This window comes from Uranotaenia lowii, chromosome 2 (assembly GCF_029784155.1).
Source record: "Uranotaenia lowii strain MFRU-FL chromosome 2, ASM2978415v1, whole genome shotgun sequence".
In the NCBI taxonomy this organism is placed as follows: domain Eukaryota; kingdom Metazoa; phylum Arthropoda; class Insecta; order Diptera; family Culicidae; genus Uranotaenia; species Uranotaenia lowii.
This window is the reverse complement of record NC_073692.1, coordinates 103,564,713-103,584,560: the sequence shown is the minus strand read 5'-3', so window position 1 is coordinate 103,584,560 and position 19,848 is coordinate 103,564,713. Positions and strand designations below refer to the sequence as shown.

Here is a 19,848-nt window from a genome sequence, read left to right as displayed (position 1 = left end):
ACAAGAAAAACAAACTACGTATCTTTACGGCCAGGCGATTTTTGGAAAGTTTGGAAAAACAGGGTTAATATGAACAAAATCTGTTGAAGAATATTTTTTAAATTTAAGTTTTTCATTAAATCACATCAGCAGCGTTTTAATCGTTGCTGAAAATTAAACAAAAATTGATGTTCATTTGTATATTAACTTTCAAAATCGATTCTGGACACGAAAATTTAAACTTATCAAATAGGAATTTGAGTATTTAATTTGATTTAGAAAAAAATGTGAATATACCCGGACAGATTTCAACAATATCTAGGAATCATGGCCGTAGGAACGGGGGGGGGGGGGTTTGGGGGTTAAACCCCCCCCCCCCATGAGGGTTCAAAAAAGCAAGCGAGGTATTCTACTCTACACTCAAAATTTCAAATCCATAATATGATAATAGAGCAAATATATTCAAGAAATACAATCTAGACTAAAAATTAATGCCAAAACCTCAAAAACCCATCCCAAGTTCAAAATTTTGCTACAGTTATCAAAATTGTCTCACTTGTTCATACACTAAGGTTGTCAGAATTTTCTCAGCACGTATCCGGGCTGTTTTATGTTCAAACCAGGCAAAATCTGGGTATTTGATTTCAAAATTTCCTACCAAAATCCAGGCAATATCGGTCAATTTTGATCAAAACTTAGGAATTGCTCATCAAAAATCATAAAAAAAAACTTGAGAAAACCTTCCCTGACTATTTTTATTTTTGAAACTTGCTCCGAAAATTTTGGACGCATGAATAAAAAATATTTTACTACTCAATTTGTTTTTTTAAAGTTTGATTTAAAATGAGAATGAGATTCAAACCCAGCATATTTATAATAATTGTCGGACAATCTGGCAACTTTATCTTAAAAATTCATGTCTGAATATTAAATTTTAAATTAAACCCATTTAGGGGGTTCTGATTCTATATTCCCATAACCAAAATTGTATTTCTACATATTTTCGTATTTTTGATTCTATATCAAGTTAAGGATTCTTGATTTTCAGTTCGATAAGCATAAGAAATAAGGAATGAAAAGCTGCTTTCTTGATTCGGTTTTGCATTTCATATCAAATTTGAATAATGTTTTTCGAAAATCATTTGCATTTTCAATATTTTGATAATTATTTTCCGAATATGAAAATAAGAAGAATTTTGTTTTTCATTTTAAATCAACCTTCTCAAACTTTTTTCTAAAAGATTCGGAAATCGTATTTTTTGTACATTTCAGAAATGGTATAAAAATTCGGAAACAGTTCAATTTTTGAATTCAGGTTCAGTATTAAGATTTAAAACTCAGGAATGAGTGGACGAGTTTTTCAATGAACATAAAATTGTAAAAGAATTCAAGAGAACATGAAAATAAAAATTTGCTTGTCAATTTCCAGATTTAATTTTTTTTAATCCGAAGATGTTTGTACACACAATTCAGTTGAAAATCCCAGATATAAAGTAGAATTTGAGTTAATTTTCTATGTTTTGTTTTATGCAAAATATCCCAAATTATGTTTTACAAAATTACCCACATGATTTTCATTATGGAATTGATTCTTTATGAAAAATATTTCCGGATGAAAAAACCAGTATCTGATCTTCACCTAAAAAATCTACACAAAATTCTATATTTTCTCGGTGTATTGATTAACATTATGGACATTGAAGTTTTTTTTTAAAACTGAATTTCAAACTGAAATCATAAATTTAGTTCAAGTTTGCTCCGAGTAGATTTGATCCAAAAATTTGCTATCGCTTACTGTTTTTTTTTAAATTTTTTATTTATTTTTAAGCTAAGGACCATTTTTCAAAATTTACGTTTTAATTCAAAAACTATTAATGAAAACTTAAAAATAAATAATCATATAAATAGTAACAAATATAATTTGTTTTTTTTTTCGTACGTTGTTGGGCAAAACATCATAGGAAAAAATCAGTCTCCAAAACCCCCCCATGAGTCGGTTCTTCCTACGGCCCTGCTAGGAATGCTGGCCAGATGTATTTAACTTAGCTCGAATTCGTTATTGAATTAACAGGTATGCCCGAATATATCCGAGAAAATCAGGTATAATCGATGATCAAAATATAAAACGATAGTTGTCAGCATTCTTCAGCACAATCTTCAATGAAAGATGTACGGAGAGACCTAACATCTTTTCCTGACACCTTAAGTTTTAATGATTGTGTAGCTTTTCAAAAATTTCCCTTGGATATTTTATGAATTATCCATCATCATTTGAAACAAAAGGACTAGTTATTCTGTATAGGGGAGATAAGGGCATAACGAGCTCCCAGGGCATAATGAGCACTCCTTTTTTCTACATAAGTACGTATTTTCTTAAACAAATTTTCATAAGGACTTGTTTTGTACTACCTACAGTATTAATTTTTCACCAAAAAAGAAATATCCTTTTCATATTTACAGAAATATTAAATAATAACCAGCTAGGTTCTCAAGTGACGAATATATTATAAGTTTTGAGCACCACCAAATAAGCTTTTATGACCTATAAATCATCTTGATCTGAAATATACGCTCTGCAACATGATATACACATTGTTTCTCAATTTTCAACATCATAAAATTTTTGATTTTTCACTTTAATCATTTTTAAAACGCATTTTTACATTAATATGTACACTAGAGGCGAACAGAGCACTATCAATGAAGGCATAATGAGCATTTTCTGCCGTATAATCTAGCAGCGAATTCAATTCGAAGAAATCAACTGAATAATACTGTCGATTTGGCCTATTGGTAAGGTGTCGGAGAGGTAATCTGTAGACTCGAGTTCGATTCCTGATCGAGGGGATTTTTTTGTGCACATACCATTCATGATTAATTTTTTTATTGTTACATTATACGGCTTATAGCATCAAAGCATCATCCGTCAAACAAAACACCAGAAACATAATGTATGAGCATGTGTTCATTCTTTGAATTCTACAAACAGACCTAGATTATTTTGTTATTGCTTTGTTTGATGAATCTACGCCTCGCCGTTTAATGCAATCATGATCGTGAATGATAAATGAAAAAAAAATCACCTCAACCAGGAATCGAACTCGAGCCTACTGTTTACCTCTCAGACATCTAACCAATAGGCCAAATCGTCAGAAGATACAAGTTAAGCTGTAGCTCTATTAGTCAGTTGACTTCATCGAGTCGAATTCGCTGCTAGATTCCCCGGCAGAAAACGCTCATTATGCCTTCATTAATGGTGCTCATACTGCCTCGGGGGGTTTCTCATTATGCCTCTACAGTAGACTGCCCCAAATGACCCGACTTTTGAAAAACTTATACGCTGCAGGCTTAAATTGATCCTGGGCCTAGTACAAGATCTCATGCCAAATTTGGACCAGATCGGACCACGGGAAGGGTCGCTCAAAGAGCCTGAAGTTTGTATGGGATTTTGAGACATTTTGTTCGAGAGGAACATGAAAAACCAGTTTTTCGTCAATAACTTTTGTCTCCTTCGATCGATTTCTTTCAAAAACGGGTTTTCTTAAAGCCTAATTTATGACAAATATTTCATCTGAAGGTTTTATTTCAATTAAAGTTAAGATAAAAAAGTTATTAAGCTTCAAAAATTGGTTAACTTTTTTAAGGGTGATATTCATCACTGTTTTAATGAGGCGACTAAAGGCCGACCAGAACACTCAACGTGAAATGCATGGCGTTTCTTCAAATAATGACCGATTTTAACCATTATTTTTGCACTCGATTGCAAGTTTTGATGTTGTTCTAATATTTGAGTTTGGATTATATTCACTGGATAGTTCGGAAAGAAGTAAGGGCGGAAAAATGCTTGACAATTTAAAAGAAAAATTGCATAACCACAGGGGGTTGGGAACATGACTGGACGATTTGTGATGCCAATAAAAAAAAAACAGTTTTTCATCAACATTTTTGGTTCCCGTCTGCCGATTTCTTTCAAAAACAATTTTTCTAAAAGCCTTAACTATGATAAATATTTCATCCAAAGACTGCATTTCGATAAGAGTTAAATTAAAAAAAAATTATTAGGCTTCAAAAATGGGCTCATTTTTTTAAGGTGGTATTCATTACATATTATTACAGCGACCAAAGTTATTGATGAAAAACTGTTCTTTCTTGTTTCTTCCGAGCAAAATGTCTCGAAATCCCATACAAACTTCAGACTCGTTGAGCGACCCCTTCCCGTTATCCGATCAGGCCCAAATTTAGCATGAGATCTTGTACTAAGTCTGTTGTACATATTTCCGCCTTTAGGCAGGGTTTATGTTTCATCTTTTCTACCAAACTCAGGATCATTTTCTTTCTCAAAAAATCTATTCAGAATGGTTGTTACTCTCAGACCCAACCGCCAACAATTTTTTTTAGATCGAAAAACACATGGACCACACTTTATGATGCCAATAAAATGATAATTTTTCGAAAAAAAGATCCTTTTACATTTTTCTCACGTTTTTTTTATATTAGCAATAGCTTTCTTTTGATAGAGAATGAAGGTGAATCTTTTTATTGGAATCACAAATCGTCCAGTCATGTTCCTATGTTCCTGTGGTTATGCAATTTTTTTTAAAATTGTCAAGCATTTCTCCGCCCTTACTTCTTTCCGAATTATCTAGTGAATATCATCCAAACTCAATTATTAGAAAAACATTAAAAATTGCAATCGAGCGCAACAACAATGGTTAAAATCGGTCATTATTTGACAAAACGGCATGCATTTCACATTGAGTGTCCTAGTCGGACATTCAGTCGCCTCATTAAAACAGGGATGAATGTCACCCTTAAAAAAGTTAGCCAATTTTTGAAGCTTAATAACTTTTTTATCCTAACTTTAATTTAAATGCCACTTTGTGATGAGATATTTGTCATAGTTTAGGTTTTAAGAAACCCCGTTTTTGAAAGAAATCGGTCGAAGGAGACAAAAGTTATTGACTATTAACTGGTTTTTCATGTTCCTCTCGAACAAAATGTCTCAAAATCCCATACAAACTTCAGGCTCGTTGAGCGACCCCTTCCCGTGGTCCGATCTGGCCCAAATTTGGCATGAGATCTTGTACTAGGCCCAGGATCAATTTAAGCCTGCAGCGTATAACTTTTTCAAAAGTCGGGTCATTTGAGGCAGTCTAGTATGCATTCCTGATTCCCTGAATTTTTAAAGTAAAGTTAAGCTAAATAAGGCTCAATTTGTCTGTGCTTGTTTCATTCAAATTGTTTTTTTATTGACTTTGAAAATTTATATGAACGCTCTCGAAATGGTTCGATAAAAAAAATGAAAATTTTAGGTGGTTTTAGTGACATTCTTACAGATTTTTTTTCGAATTATCACCGAATTCTGTTTAGATTTGTCCGGATATAATGTAGAAAAAAATCTGCAATGCTTACTACTTTACATTCATGTTCGTTGACAGTGACTTCTGAATGAGAGTTAACAAAAAAATGTACCGTAAACCGGGGTAATCTTGATCACCTGGGTAACTTTAACCAACATGAAATTTCTCCACATAATCATCAAAACCAGTCTGAAGCTAAAAATATCTCAAAACTTTTTCCACGTTTAAAAAACTATAAATTGAGTTTCATATTTGGAAAAACTTGGTTTGATTTTGAAAACTTCAAATGTAAGTAAAAATGTAATTCCAAAATCTTGAAATTTTTATTTTTTCTAAGGCTTGCAAACAAACACCCTTCCTGATGAAATCAAAGCGTTTAAATGCAAACAGGTGGATTTATGTGAGGGTTCATCTTTTTTCCTAAGTAAATGTATAGTTTGGTGTAGTTTTTGTTGTAGTTTGAGGTAATTTTTTTAGGTTAAAAAAATGGAGACATTTTCCAAGAGTAAGGCAGTCTATGACAAAAGACTAGAAACTCTATCAAATGGTAAGTTTTGAAGGTAAAAATTAAAGGGGAATTGTACGAGGGCCTAGGAAAGCAAATGAAGGCAAAATTTCATTTGTTATTGTAGTTAAAATTTGGTAAGTAATGTAAAAAAATTTAGCCCCTTAATTTATGCAGCATCATTTTTTATCTTTCGAATACAATTTTTGTTCAGCTTTATCACATTGAGGATCGCGATGTTGTTTTTTTTTAGACAGCGATAAAATCTAAACCAAGACAGACCGAAATTCAGCATTCTATATCTCAGAATTCCTTGGTCCAAAAGTAGCATATTTAGTATCTTTGAGCCACCGAAAGTGTTTTGTTCAATGTTGTAAGATTTCATGATTAATTTTATATCATTTGAGTTATGTCTCGACTGCTGAGCTACTCATTCGTAGAAACGAAAGAACGAGAATTCCCATACTTGGTCTGCAATTTGTTAACAAATAGCGTTTTTTATTAAAATCAGTGGCCATCTAGTTTTCCACGAGTTTTGCTCTAAGTGCTGTTTATTGTTTTTATTTTATTTGTTTATTTATGTATTTTATTTGGTTTGAAATGTCCTAAATGTTCCGAACTGCCTTAGCAGTTGATTAACTAGCATTTGTAAATATTATGTAGGTGTTTTGTACCCTTTATGGTCAAGAAAACTCGTTAAAACCGTCAAAATAGAGACTGATCAATGTTGCTCCAAAGCATCAAATTCTTAACAGAGACGAAATCGATTTGTTTAATCAAATTTGAAAAAGTCTTATAAATTTCTGCAACCATGTTTTACGTTCATAGGATTCCAGTACTGGTTTTAAAAAGATGAAACATGCCACCTTTCCCTTAACAGAAGAAATAACCGAAAAATATTGAAAAAAGTAATCAATCCTTTCCCGGATTAAAGTGATGTTATTTTTTAAGACATTGAAAACATGTTCAATTTATAATAGTTTGCCAAATAAGATTCGTTAGAGAATTGTTCCAATGGCTCCAACTTAGTAGCTTGAGTTTGGGTCAATCACCCTGAAGGGCCATGGATCGAATCCCACTACAAGTTTAGACCAGTGAAAATCAGAAAGGTTAAAATTGTGGAAGTCATGAATCTTTGAGCTGTGTATGTAAAAACTCGCCAACAGCTCAAATAAATGATTCTATAGAACGTGTTTTTGTAAACAATCAATCGTTTTTAGTGTTTCCAATCTGATAGTGGTTATGTCCAAGAAGAGGAATATCCGTATTATGACACTCTAATTATGCAATGATTTCCTCTCGATCGATCCGACGACGATTGACTGCCTCTGGATGCATTAACAAATATACCAACGTGTCGTCGCCATCGAGCTCCTAAAGTTTTCTGGACAGGTTTCCCCCCACCGCCTTCATTGTTGAAACGCCCGATTTGGCAGCCTCATCCGAGTTGACTTGCGATAGCTTCCATCATCAGTTAGGAAATGGCCTATGAATCGATCGTGCGATTGGGCTCCGAAAAACTTACAGCTTATTTATTCAAATTTAAATGATCGTGTCCAATTGGATGATGGCGCGCACATAGCGGATCCCGCGATCGCGCATGTAAGCATCACCTTTGGCTCGCTGGCTGGAGATCAAAGAACTCATTTTGCCCTTTTCCGGTGTTGGCATGGGACATTTCGTCACTCCCGTATGCACATATTCAATTAAAATCGCGTGGTCCTCCCCGTGGTGCAGCCGAGAGCATACCTGTACGTATACATATTAGATGGAGAAGCTGCGGTGACGCTGAACCGGAAAATGGCTCGAAATTTCTGACGGTTTTCCACCCCTGACCCCTAGCAGCCTTCCGCCTTCGAGCCTTCTCCACCTGCTGCTGGCAGCCGGGTTTCGAAACAGGTCGTGCAATTGAATTGTTGGTTAGTGGAACCCTCAGATGGTTTCTTGGCTAGCTGGTTGCTGACTGGCTGCTGAATCATGTCTTTGGAACCTACAGGAACTCGCCAAGCGACGACGACGACGACGCGCAATACGCAACACGCCAGGAGACGACGAAAAAGCGCGGACGCGCAAAAGCGAGCAAAAACTGGAACTTTGTCTCTTCGGGAAACCTGCTGGACTGGTCTCTTCTGGTCCCGTCCGTCGTCGTCCCGGAGCGGGGATGGTTTCCTTAGTATTTGGTGCGAACCTGACAAACAGCATCCACTACCCCCCAGCATCTTTAACCCCTTTACTGGCCAGCATTTCCCCTTCTTTTCTGCAGCTCATCGGTTCTTCTCGCATTAGATCATTTCGTTTGGAAATGTGTCGCTATCAAGCTGCATTAATTGAGTTTCAAATTTCAACAACCGAACGATTCGGAACCATTCCAGAAGAACCTGATTGCGAGATTAACTTCCAGCGCTAAACTAGCCGGGCTGAAGCTCTGGAAGCTTTTCTAGGTTCAACCGGCTCCAAGAACGCAACGCCTGGTGCTGTCGGGTTTGATGTGTGTATTTGCATCGTTGATGATCAGTGATTGGTGAGTTATTTAAAAAAGGTCCATTTTAGTTAAGCTACGATTTTGCTTAAATATTTTTATTGATTTCTAATAAGCCGGAACAAATATCAAATTCTTCTTTTTACAGCTCAAAATAACCATAAGTTACAATTTGGCCTTTATTCGCCTTAAAAACACTCGTTTACAGCATTTTCGAACCAAGTAAACTGAAAATCATTTTTCATGTGAAATCGGGTGCAGTTTTTAAGTTATGCTCTAAATATGGAATTCTAGAAAAATGAGACAGCAACACGATTGGACTTAAAATAAAAAAGTTATTGCGGTTGGACATGGACATTTTTTCCAAGTAAAATTTTCAGTACAAGAAATGAATTTACCGGAAAATCGCTTGATCCCAAAAGGTGTATAAAAATAAGTGTAGACAAAAATGTCAGAAATTCGGAATTTCTCCATAAATCACTCTCTAGGCCCAAGATATTTCATTTCATGGCTTTATAGGACGTTCACGAATTGAAACCAATCAATTTGAGATTTCGATTTGCAATTCAGTTAATATCATGTGTATTGAAACTCAAATCTTGACACAAATAACCCCAAACTTGTGTTTAAAATGGGTTTTTCTAAGAAGTGCAACTAAGCCAGTTCTAAATTTGAAACCAACCATTTGAACTTCGAAATTTATTCATATAATACTAATTTTACACATCACAAGTTGGTTGGCATCTGAAAGGTATTGAATAGTAACAACAAATAAAAACAAAATCCTAGTATCAATTACTTTATAACTAACCACTTTGATTTTTAAAAAAAGGGGGAAATGTCATTCCATATTTTATATTGATAAAAAATATTCCTCAAAAATCCAATTTCAGCCTCAATTGTAGGTATTTCGTGTTTCTCATTCTTCTGAGTCCAAAACTCCATATCCAAAAAGTTTTTGACAAATTATTCAAGGCCTAAAATTTTTCATTTTTCCTAGGTGCAAAGAATATAAGAGATGATTTTGAATAATTTGAATCCCTTAAATTCAAATATGCAATAAGGTTTTTGTCTAAGAGCTTTGTTTTTGAAATCACTTTTGAAAATTTTACAAAAAGCTTCAAATCAATTATCCACTTTTCCCTACATCGCAATTAATTTTGATTTCAGCGAAAAAAGTTCTTCTATTTGTTCATTTTACTCAATTTAAATCAGATGAAGATTTGTTAGATCATCAGTTATCAATGATTGATTTCACTTAAGACTGATTCATTTTTAAACTGTTAAACTCCATATCATCAATACTAGAAATATGTCTTTTTTCAATGCCTTTTTTGTTTAAATTTAAAAATATAATAACCGAATTTTATAGTTATTTATTTTAAATTTTCACATGAATTTTCCGATTTTTATAGTCCAACATTTTTAATTTCCTTACATTAACATTTTTTTTCAAAAAGTTTCTCATTGTTTGTTAGCCTTATAATCTAAATTTTTGAAATGGAAAACAAAGTTCTACCTTTAGTCCTTTCTAGGACCCAGTATTTCAATTGACGGCTACAAAACATTCAGAGCTTGAAATACTATAACTTTAAAACTTGTGCTTGAAAATTTTTAAAGGTTTTACTTATTTTTATTCTTTTGAATTATCTTTTTTTATAATGATTTTTTAATTAATGAAAAGAATCGAAATTATTCAAGGTAGCAACTTTAAGCTAAATTTTATTGCACAACATTTATTAAATGAGTATTTGCTTTGTGCTTTCAATATTTACAACAAAACTTCAAATTTATTATTTTTATTTTTATAATTGTCTTATTAATCATTCAAGGAATCACTCATTTCCCAACCTGTACTTTGTCAATAGAGGCTTTCAATGATGAACTGAACATGTTGCTTTATATATACATATATGAAGTAATTATTGTGAACTTCAGAAATTATCTATTTCTGAATTATTCAATTTTTAGGTTGATAACTAAATAAAAAAAATGATGTTATCTATGATTTTGATGACTAGAACTCTTGAAGTAAAATAGATATTCTTCATCTTATGAAAATTAATTTAATCATCAAGTAGGTATGTGATCGAGTAAATTCTCAAGTTCAAAATGGATTTTTTTCCTAATCAAGATTTTACAATTCCAAAAGTGATTCAATATTTCTTAAAATTGAAAATATTACAGCGCAATTTTTCAATGAAGCTTTCAATTGATAATGAAAAAAAGGAATGTTAATTTCGATGATTAATATACAACAAGTATTAAAGTTTTGCTGAATAATTTCAAATCATGATTATTTTCTTCCCTGACTTGAAATTTATTTTAGAATTCGGATTTAGTTTCTTTTTAAATCTGGGTTGAAATTGATGTATGTCGGACGCTTTAATCTCTGGTTTTATTCAAAATTTTAAATCGCAATCGTTCTCTGTGTTTTCAGAAATATTGATATTAGATTTGTAAATTTGATTGTTTAGTATTTATTTTTAAGCGAATGTCTAGCTTAAAATAAAAAACATCATTTTAAATAATGTATTGAGGGGGGGCAAGTGATATTTACCGTGTTGAATTCTGCCTATACTATGATAAGTAAACTGCGATTCGTTAAATTATTGAAAAAAATGCAAAAATAACTGTTATGGTAAAGTTACTGTGAGTTTGTGACGTTGAGTGAGGCAGCAGACGATTCCGTTTGATTAATAGTAGATGTATTAAAAAAATCCTAGAATTACAATTCATTTGTGTGTTACTAATTGTGTTTACATAATCTTAATAATAACTTACGTTTATTGATTTTCCTGCTCTTCTTATCTCATTCAACTTCTCAACTCTTTCTAGCTGCTTATTAGTTTGCAAGCAGCAGTATCTGAAGGTAATGAAGTTGATTTAGTGATAGTATAATTACTTCTTCTTTCTAGGTTGTTCTTACAGGTGGTGTGTTCCAGGTAAGTATTTACGGTAAGTATTCTCCCCCACGGCAATATGATTTCAGATTTCACGGGTAAGTATGTTTGTGGTAATCAATTTGTGCTTTCATCTACTAATGAAATTTAGCAAATAAGTATTTTTCTACTAACCAAATAACACTATCATACCAACTGGTTTTAAACGCTTAGCGATCTTGTGGTATTGGCACTATTTCATTTACACACTGTGTGTTTCACCGGCGGACTACAATCTATGCAAATTAATGATAAATAATTAAATATTTCATTCAGTGAAGCTATTAAATTACCGATTCAGGCCTAAATATAATAAGATTTACAAACTTCTTGTACTTAACACAACGTGTTGATAATTTGCAATGGCTACTATCAATTTTTCTTGAGCAATGCTATGATGATCTCATTATTCTACGCCAATAATTGCGCCTTCTCAGAATGTCGACTGTCATTGAGTTCCCCGAGCTAAAGTGCTTTAGTAGAGACGCGACACTCCCCCGCAGTACGCCAACTAGTGGCTTACTCCCCCGCAATACAGCAACTAGTGGTTTACTTAATTCCGCGTCTAACATCTAGCACGGCGAGTTTAACAGCTGGTCGTTCGTATATTCCAGTCGCTGTTTGAATGATTGCAGCTCTCACTTGTTTATCTTTACCCTGAATTACAGATATCACTCTTCCTAAAGGCCAGCAGTTTCTTGGTAGATTCGGATCGACAACAACTACTATGTCATCGATTTCGATAGACTTCACCGGCGTTAGCCATTTGGATCGTCTTGTAATCTCCGGCAGGTAATCTCTCACCCAACGCTTCCAGAAGATGTTTGCTTCCACTTGGCATGTTCGCCACGTATTGTTAAGAGCTTTGCTGCTATCATCAAACAACGTTGCTGGTTTTAAACCGTTCGATGAACCTAGTAGGAAATGGTTTGGTGTCAGGACTGGTGACTCGGGATCTTCCATTTCAAGATGAGTCAAAGGCCTGGAATTTACCACGTTTTCTACTTCGTTCAATAGATTACGCAATACTTCATCAGTTGGTTGGTGTCGTGGACTTATTTGATTCAAATTTCGTTTAACAGTTTGAATCATGCGTTCCCAAGAACCGCCCATATGTGGAGATGCCGGTGGAATGAATGTCCAAGTTGTATCTGGACTAGAGATTTCCTGTATTATCATGTCTTGATTCAATTCTTTTAAAGCCAATAAAAGTTCTTTGCTTGCGCCGATCATATTCGTACCACGGTCGCTTACAATTTGTATTGGAATGCCTCTTCTCCCCATGAAATTTCTCAGTGCCATTATACACGATTGTGTCGATAATGAGTGTGCGATTTCAATATGAATAGCCCTAACTGTGAGACACGTTATTAGTACCCCCCAACGTTTTTCGGTGCTGCGCTTCACGGTGACGTTCAGTGGTCCAAAATAATCGACGCCTACATACGAAAATGGTCTGGTAAATGCTGAAACTCTCGACACGGGAAGATCACTCATCGGAGGAGGATGAGGCGCTGCTCGCATGTTCTTGCATACCTGGCAAGCTGATTGTACTTTCTTGTAAAGGCTTGCTAGTTTCGGGATGATCCTGAAGCGTTGTTTAAGTTCGTTTAGCACTGTACGATGGTTACGGTGATAGAAGCGTACGTGATAGTGCTGAACTATAAGCCATGATATGTGACTATCCTTTGGTAGGATTATCGGGTTCTTGGTATCCATACTAGCAACATCACAAGCTCCAATGCGCGTCTTTGCTCTTAGAACACCTTCGCTGTCTAGAAAAGGCCAGAATTCGAAAAGATTACTTGTAGTTGGAAGGCCTTTTTGGGTAAGATCTTTGCAGGAGAGAATTTTTATCTCCATCGCAAAGTGTTCTTGCTGTGCTTGTCGAAACATACGTATTTCGCCTTGCTGTATCTCAGACCCTGATAGCGGTCCGAATAACGGTGCTGTCGCGTTAATCCCATTTTTTATGTTCTGTATATATCTGTTAAACATTGCTGAAGTTCTCCGAAGGTGGTTCCAACTCCCAAAGCGTGAGGAATCAAACAGTATTTTTGGTAAAGAGATATGTTCGTGACAGTATACGCTTTTTCTGAGTTCCTCCGTTGTTGGTTGCTGAAAGTTTCGTTCTACTGGCCACATTGCTTCATTTTGGTGTAAGAATTCCGGTCCATTAAACCAACGGCAGTCGTTGGTTAGCTCGGGAGGTTTTTGCCACTTGGTGCCTTCATCCGCGACGTTTTCTTCAGACGGAATCCATCTCCATTCCACAATTCGAGTAGTTTCCAAGATTTCACTCACGCGATGCCCTACGTACTGCGAGTATCGTCGATGGTCAGATCTGATCCAACAGAGTACATCACGAGAATCGCTCCAGAAGAAACGCTGATTGATGTTTAACGATAATGCCTTGCAAATGGAGGCTGTCAGTCGGGCTCCAATGACCGCAGCTTCTAACTCCATCCTTGGAATGGACAGAATGATGTTTAACGATAATGCCTTGCAAATGGAGGCTGTCAGTCGGGCTCCAATGACCGCAGCTTCTAACTCCATCCTTGGAATGGACAGAAACTTCAAAGGTGCGACTCGAGCTTTAGCGGCAACAATGGAGGTCTCAATCTTTCCGTGGTATTCGAAGCGTAGGTAGACTACCGCAGCGTAGCCTAGTTCGCTAGCGTCGACGAATGTGTGTAGCTGTACGATAGTGTCTGCCTCCAAGTTTATATTCGAGCGATAGCAACGAGGAACACTTACTGATTGCACTTTAGGGAGTACTGCCAACCACTGCAGCCAATTTTTGAAAATATTGCTAGGAATTTTCTCATCCCAATCGATTGAAGTGCGCCATACTTCTTGAAGAAGAATTTTTAGGTAAATCATAAGATTTGAGAGAAGCCCGAGAGGATCAAATACGGCCATCAACGTGCGTAATACCTGTCGCTTCGTCGGAACGCATTCGCCAGATAGGAGCTCTTTTTCATGTTTTGGGGACAATTTAAAAGTGAAGCTATCTGATATCGTGCACCACCACATACCAAGAACTTTTTCAGTGGATAACTCTGCATCATAGTTGAGATTCTTTTCGTTACCGCTCGTACCATTTAGTGCCTCCAAAACTTCCGGTGAATTAGATACCCAATTCCTCATTTCGAACCCAGCTTGAGCGTGTATGTACCGAACTTCCTTTGCCAAGCAAATAGCTTCTTCCACTGTTTCTGTGGCTATGAGCATATCGTCTACATAGTGGTTTTCTATAATTGCTGATGCTGCTCGAGGATATTGTCCTGCATATTCCCTCGCGTTCATATTTTTGGCGAATTGTGCACAACTGGGCGAACAACATGCCCCAAATGTCATCACTTGCATGACATATTCGCTGATCTTAGAATCGTGTGGATTTTCTCTCCACAAAAACCGTTGACAGTGTTGGTCTTCCTCCGCTACAAGTACTTGATGGTACATTTCGCATATGTCACCACAAACCGCTATCCGATTTTCACGGAACCTAAACAGAACGTCAGTAAGAGAGGAATTCTGATCCGGTCCTGTTAAGAGTAGTGAATTCAGTGCTGTTCCGTGACTCTTAGCTGCGGCGTCCCACACGATGCGTATCTTCTTGGGTTTATTGGGATTGAACACTGGAAAAACTGGCAGATACCATACCCTTGGATTCTTGTCTTCAATTTCAGCTTCGGTGAGCTTGCGAATATAGCCTTTTAGAACGTAGTCTTTAACCTTATCGTAGAGAGATGCCTTAAGATCTGGATCTTTATTCATGCGTGTTTCGAGGCACGCATAACGGCGAAGAGCGAGCGATTTACTTTCTGGGAGCTGGAAATGGTCATACTTCCAAAGAAGTCGAGTTTCAAATCGTCCATCCTTTCTACGCTTCATGCTTTCTAGAAGTCTCCGTGCTCGAGTATCTTCCTTAGATTCCACAAGAGTTGTTGGTTTTGTGATACCTAACCCATCGATCGAGAAATATTTTTGCATGGCCTGGTGTAAAACTTCACATTGCTCACCCTGACATGAACATCTATGTGCTCCATGGTAGCCCAAAAACTGTTGTTGACCTAATTCTGCACCACCATATACGATCCAGCCAAGTCGTGTCTTTGTCGCCACTGGTTCATGCATTTTTCCTTCTCTGCCTTTCAGAACGTAACCAAGGTTTGCGTTGTTACTGCCGATAAGTATACGAGGTTGAACTCCTTCATAAGATTCAACCTGAATTCCTCTGAGGTGACTGTATCGTTTCCTCATTTCGTCCATATCTAAAGTCTGATGGAAGAGATCTAAATTTGAAACAGTGAGCACCTCTGGTAGGCGATAGCGTTTATGCATCTCGTTCACACCTGAGATTTCAATGGTAATATTTTCAGAATTCTCCTGTCGAGTTTTATTGCCAGTCCATCGTAAGCAGAGTGGTTCGACTTTCCCAGACACTCCTAGCTCCGAAGCAAGCGATGATTCCATCAAAGTTAGCGAAGATCCGTCATCTAGAAACGCGAATGTGTTTATCTTCCTGTTTGGGCCATATAACACGACTGGTACCACACGAAAAAGTGCCTGGTTTGAAGTGTAGTGATGGATGTTACAATCTCGATGAACGACAGAAGATTCTGGGTTTTGTTGAGTTGAACCCTGCGTATCCTTTGCGGGATTATGTAGAAGTGGATGGTGCTTATAAAGACAACCGTTTGTGCCACATATTCTCTGAGATTTGCAAGGCATTCTAGGGTGCTTACCAAGACATTTTTTACAGAAATAAAATTCATTAACTGCAGCCCAGCGGGCTTTATAACTCATCTCAATAAACCTTTTACACTTTTCCAGAGAATTACATTCACCTTTGCAAACGTTACAGGATTTAGGAGGAGTATTGGGCTGTCCACGATCAGGTTTACCCCAAGCATAGGCTGGTTGATCAATTTCATCTGGTTCCGAGTGGGCATTTAAAAAACCGGTTACTTTTCTTCCAACTTTGTTTGCGCTGGAGTCCTGGCAAGAGAGCATAGCAATTGGCGAAATTGTTTCAGCCAATTCGTACAACCAATCGCAAAAGGAAGTCAGTCTGGTATCAGCGATAAATCTCCTGTGCCTCGCCCAATCCACTTTAAACTGTGTCGGTAGTTTGTCCACTAATTCCCGCACAAGTTCGACGTTGTAAATATACTCGTCCATCTGACAAGCTACAATGGTAGCGCAGAGATTTTTCACTACTAACGCAAATTCAATCACCGTTTCGAGACGATCGGCACGGGGTGGTGGCGTGGACTGTATTCTGGATATCAGATTGTGAATTATCACTTCGGGACTTCCGAAAAGCATTTTGAGGGTTGACATTATGCACTCGACATTGGAAGGATGCATTAACATGCATTTTACAGCATCAAATGCTTTTCCGCGCAAGCTTTTCTGGAGTCGCAATAGATTTTCTTCTTGAGTGTACCCGCACATAGATGTAGTAGTGTAGAATGTAGATATAAAAAGTGGCCATTCTTCGGGAACACCGGTGAAGGTTGGCAGCTCTCGGGACGCAGCTTGGCGGGCTAATGCATGACTATTTGAAAAACTATTCAAATTATCGATATTTGCATGTGGAAAACCCGTAGTCCGTTGTGGGGTAGATTGCTGCACTGGAATGAAACTTTCCTTTCCCAAGTTTGGACGAGCATATGTATTTACCACGTACGGCTTTGGCTGCATTCGAGCAATCATTTGATTCAACGGGGCACTGTGCCTGTGAGTATTCTCATTTGCTTGCGCATCTTCGCTGCACTGCTGCTGAATACACGGGTTCTGTTGCTGTAGTGGGCGATATTCCATTCTAGCTTCGCGGGTGAATTCGGGGATTGAACGGTCCAACCAATCCTCCACTTTCTTCTTCGGTTCAGTTTCGGCTATCGATGTTGTAGATGACGAGTTGCTAGCTATTTCCTGCATGAGATCAAAGCGACGATTCAATATTTCCTTCTTCTTCTTATATTCCTCCTCGATGAGCCGTTCTTCTTCTTGTAGCTTCTGAAGGTCCAGCAACACCCGTCGTTGTCTCACTGATGACTTAGTCGAGCTCGGCGCCTTCTGATTCTGTTGATCCGTAGAACCCATAAACTGATTGTTACGATGATCGTTAGCTTGCATGGAGGCGATTGTTTCCGTAGCTGTCGAAACTCGGGGAATGATTCCAGATGTCGTGCGTGAGCCTACTAACACGTTAGTGGTTGTGGCGATGGCAGTTGATTTATTGGATGTGTGATACTCGTAGGACGGATTGGCACTGTTGAATTCAGCACTGCACATGGTTGGCACTAACTGAGAAGGGGGGTATGTATTCATAAGATCGAACGTGCTCGCGGGCATAGATGTGTACGTAAGAACGTTTGGGGGAATGTTTGTTATTGGTACGGTCAAAAATCGCGAATTGTCCGAGGAAACAACCGTATTTGATAATGAATCAATTTCTATTGAAGGCTTAGTTGACAATACAGGAATATCTCTTATAAAACTAACATGCTTTTGGGTTATTTTACTGTTTTCACAACTGGTGCACCTCCAGCTGATGTCAGCTACAGCTTCTGTGACACCCGCGCACTTAAAATGATGCCATCGGTCGCAGTCGTCACATTGCACCATTGCATCAGTGTCTAAACCACCACAAGTTGGACAGTGTTTGTTTGCGTTCTTACCAGAGTTAGATGACGGAAGTTCTTTTCCCTTTGACTTAGTTCCTTTTTTTGGTAGAACATCTGTGGGTTCAAGGGAGCAAGTGTTGCAGATCCACACACGGGAAAGTGCATCGTCCGAAGCACCCACACATTGGAAGTGAAACCATATACCGCATCTGTTACACTGCAGCATACTTGTTGTCGAACCCGGAAAACGACACGCCGTACCAATACAGGTCATCGTTGGAGTTTTCATAGGACTTCGGCCTCGTTTTGGAACAGCTCCCATTGTTGCCTTCTCATTCTGGGCGGAGGATGATTTCTTCATCGTTTTTAGAACAATAAACGATTTTTTTAATGTGAGTTTGTGACGTTGAGTGAGGCAGCAGACGATTCCGTTTGATTAATAGTAGATGTATTAAAAAAATCCTAGAATTACAATTCATTTGTGTGTTACTAATTGTGTTTACATAATCTTAATAATAACTTACGTTTATTGATTTTCCTGCTCTTCTTATCTCATTCAACTTCTCAACTCTTTCTAGCTGCTTATTAGTTTGCAAGCAGCAGTATCTGAAGGTAATGAAGTTGATTTAGTGATAGTATAATTACTTCTTCTTTCTAGGTTGTTCTTACAGGTGGTGTGTTCCAGGTAAGTATTTACGGTAAGTATTCTCCCCCACGGCAATATGATTTCAGATTTCACGGGTAAGTATGTTTGTGGTAATCAATTTGTGCTTTCATCTACTAATGAAATTTAGCAAATAAGTATTTTTCTACTAACCAAATAACACTATCATACCAACTGGTTTTAAACGCTTAGCGATCTTGTGGTATTGGCACTATTTCATTTACACACTGTGTGTTTCACCGGCGGACTACAATCTATGCAAATTAATGATAAATAATTAAATATTTCATTCAGTGAAGCTATTAAATTACCGATTCAGGCCTAAATATAATAAGATTTACAAACTTCTTGTACTTAACACAACGTGTTGATAATTTGCAATGGCTACTATCAATTTTTCTTGAGCAATGCTATGATGATCTCATTATTCTACGCCAATAATTGCGCCTTCTCAGAATGTCGACTGTCATTGAGTTCCCCGAGCTAAAGTGCTTTAGTAGAGACGCGACAGTTACCATAACTTCTTCAATATTCAACCGATTTTAATAAACAACCAATTGAAATCTTTATTTCGAATTGACATTTAAGGCCAATATAAAATCAGATTTTTAAAATATTACCATCGAGTCTTAAACTTTCGCTAAAACAAAATTTTCCCTAAAAAAAATTTAATGATTTTTCTATCGTACAGTCATTAATATCAACAATACGGTTGTTTAAACGCAAAAATGAAGATGAGATGATCGATCGATACAAAATTTATTATCTTTTTATAGTTTTCAAATTACTGTTACGCAGTCCGAGATATTTGATTCTAAGTAAAAGTACATTTTTATTTTACCAAATTTTCATATTTGAAGCAAAGCTCAAAAACTGTTCTACTGAGATTTTTAAGAATTCCATTTTCAGATTCGGCGCTCAATTTCACATTTAAAATATAGGTCGGTAAATGAAGTTCACGATTTTTTTTAAATTTTGTAAACTAGTGTAATTTATTGGCCATACTTTGACTTTTTTTGTAAGGTTTCGGATATGAAATGATATAAAATTTTCTTCAGAACACCAATTTCAGCCTCAATTTATTCATGTGTTACTTGTTCATCAGAATTTACATTTCTACATAGAGGAAAAGCATTACCAAAAATTTAAAAATAAAGATTTAAAATTAATTTTCACTTTCCGCAAGCTGTTTTGACTTCAACTTTCAAAAAGACCGCAAGCTTTTTTGACTTAAACTTTCAAAAAGACCGCAAGCTATTTTGACTTCTGCATAAAAAGGTG

The 19,848-nt window shown here is 36.6% G+C and overlaps 2 protein-coding genes across 2 annotated transcripts in view; one reads left to right on the top strand and one right to left on the bottom strand.

Moving 5' to 3' along the window:
* The window catches only part of LOC129749601 (protein expanded), a 194,552-nt gene that overhangs the window by 17,623 nt on the left and 157,081 nt on the right, over positions 1-19,848 (top strand). The window lies entirely within an intron of this gene.
* On the bottom strand, positions 7,387-18,264 carry LOC129741735 (uncharacterized). Its single transcript, XM_055733514.1, has 3 exons — positions 17,782-18,264; positions 11,908-17,583; positions 7,387-7,593 (listed from the first exon to the last, which is right to left on the bottom strand). Exons 1-3 carry the CDS (start codon positions 18,262-18,264, stop codon positions 7,387-7,389), a joined length of 6,366 nt encoding a protein of 2,121 aa, XP_055589489.1.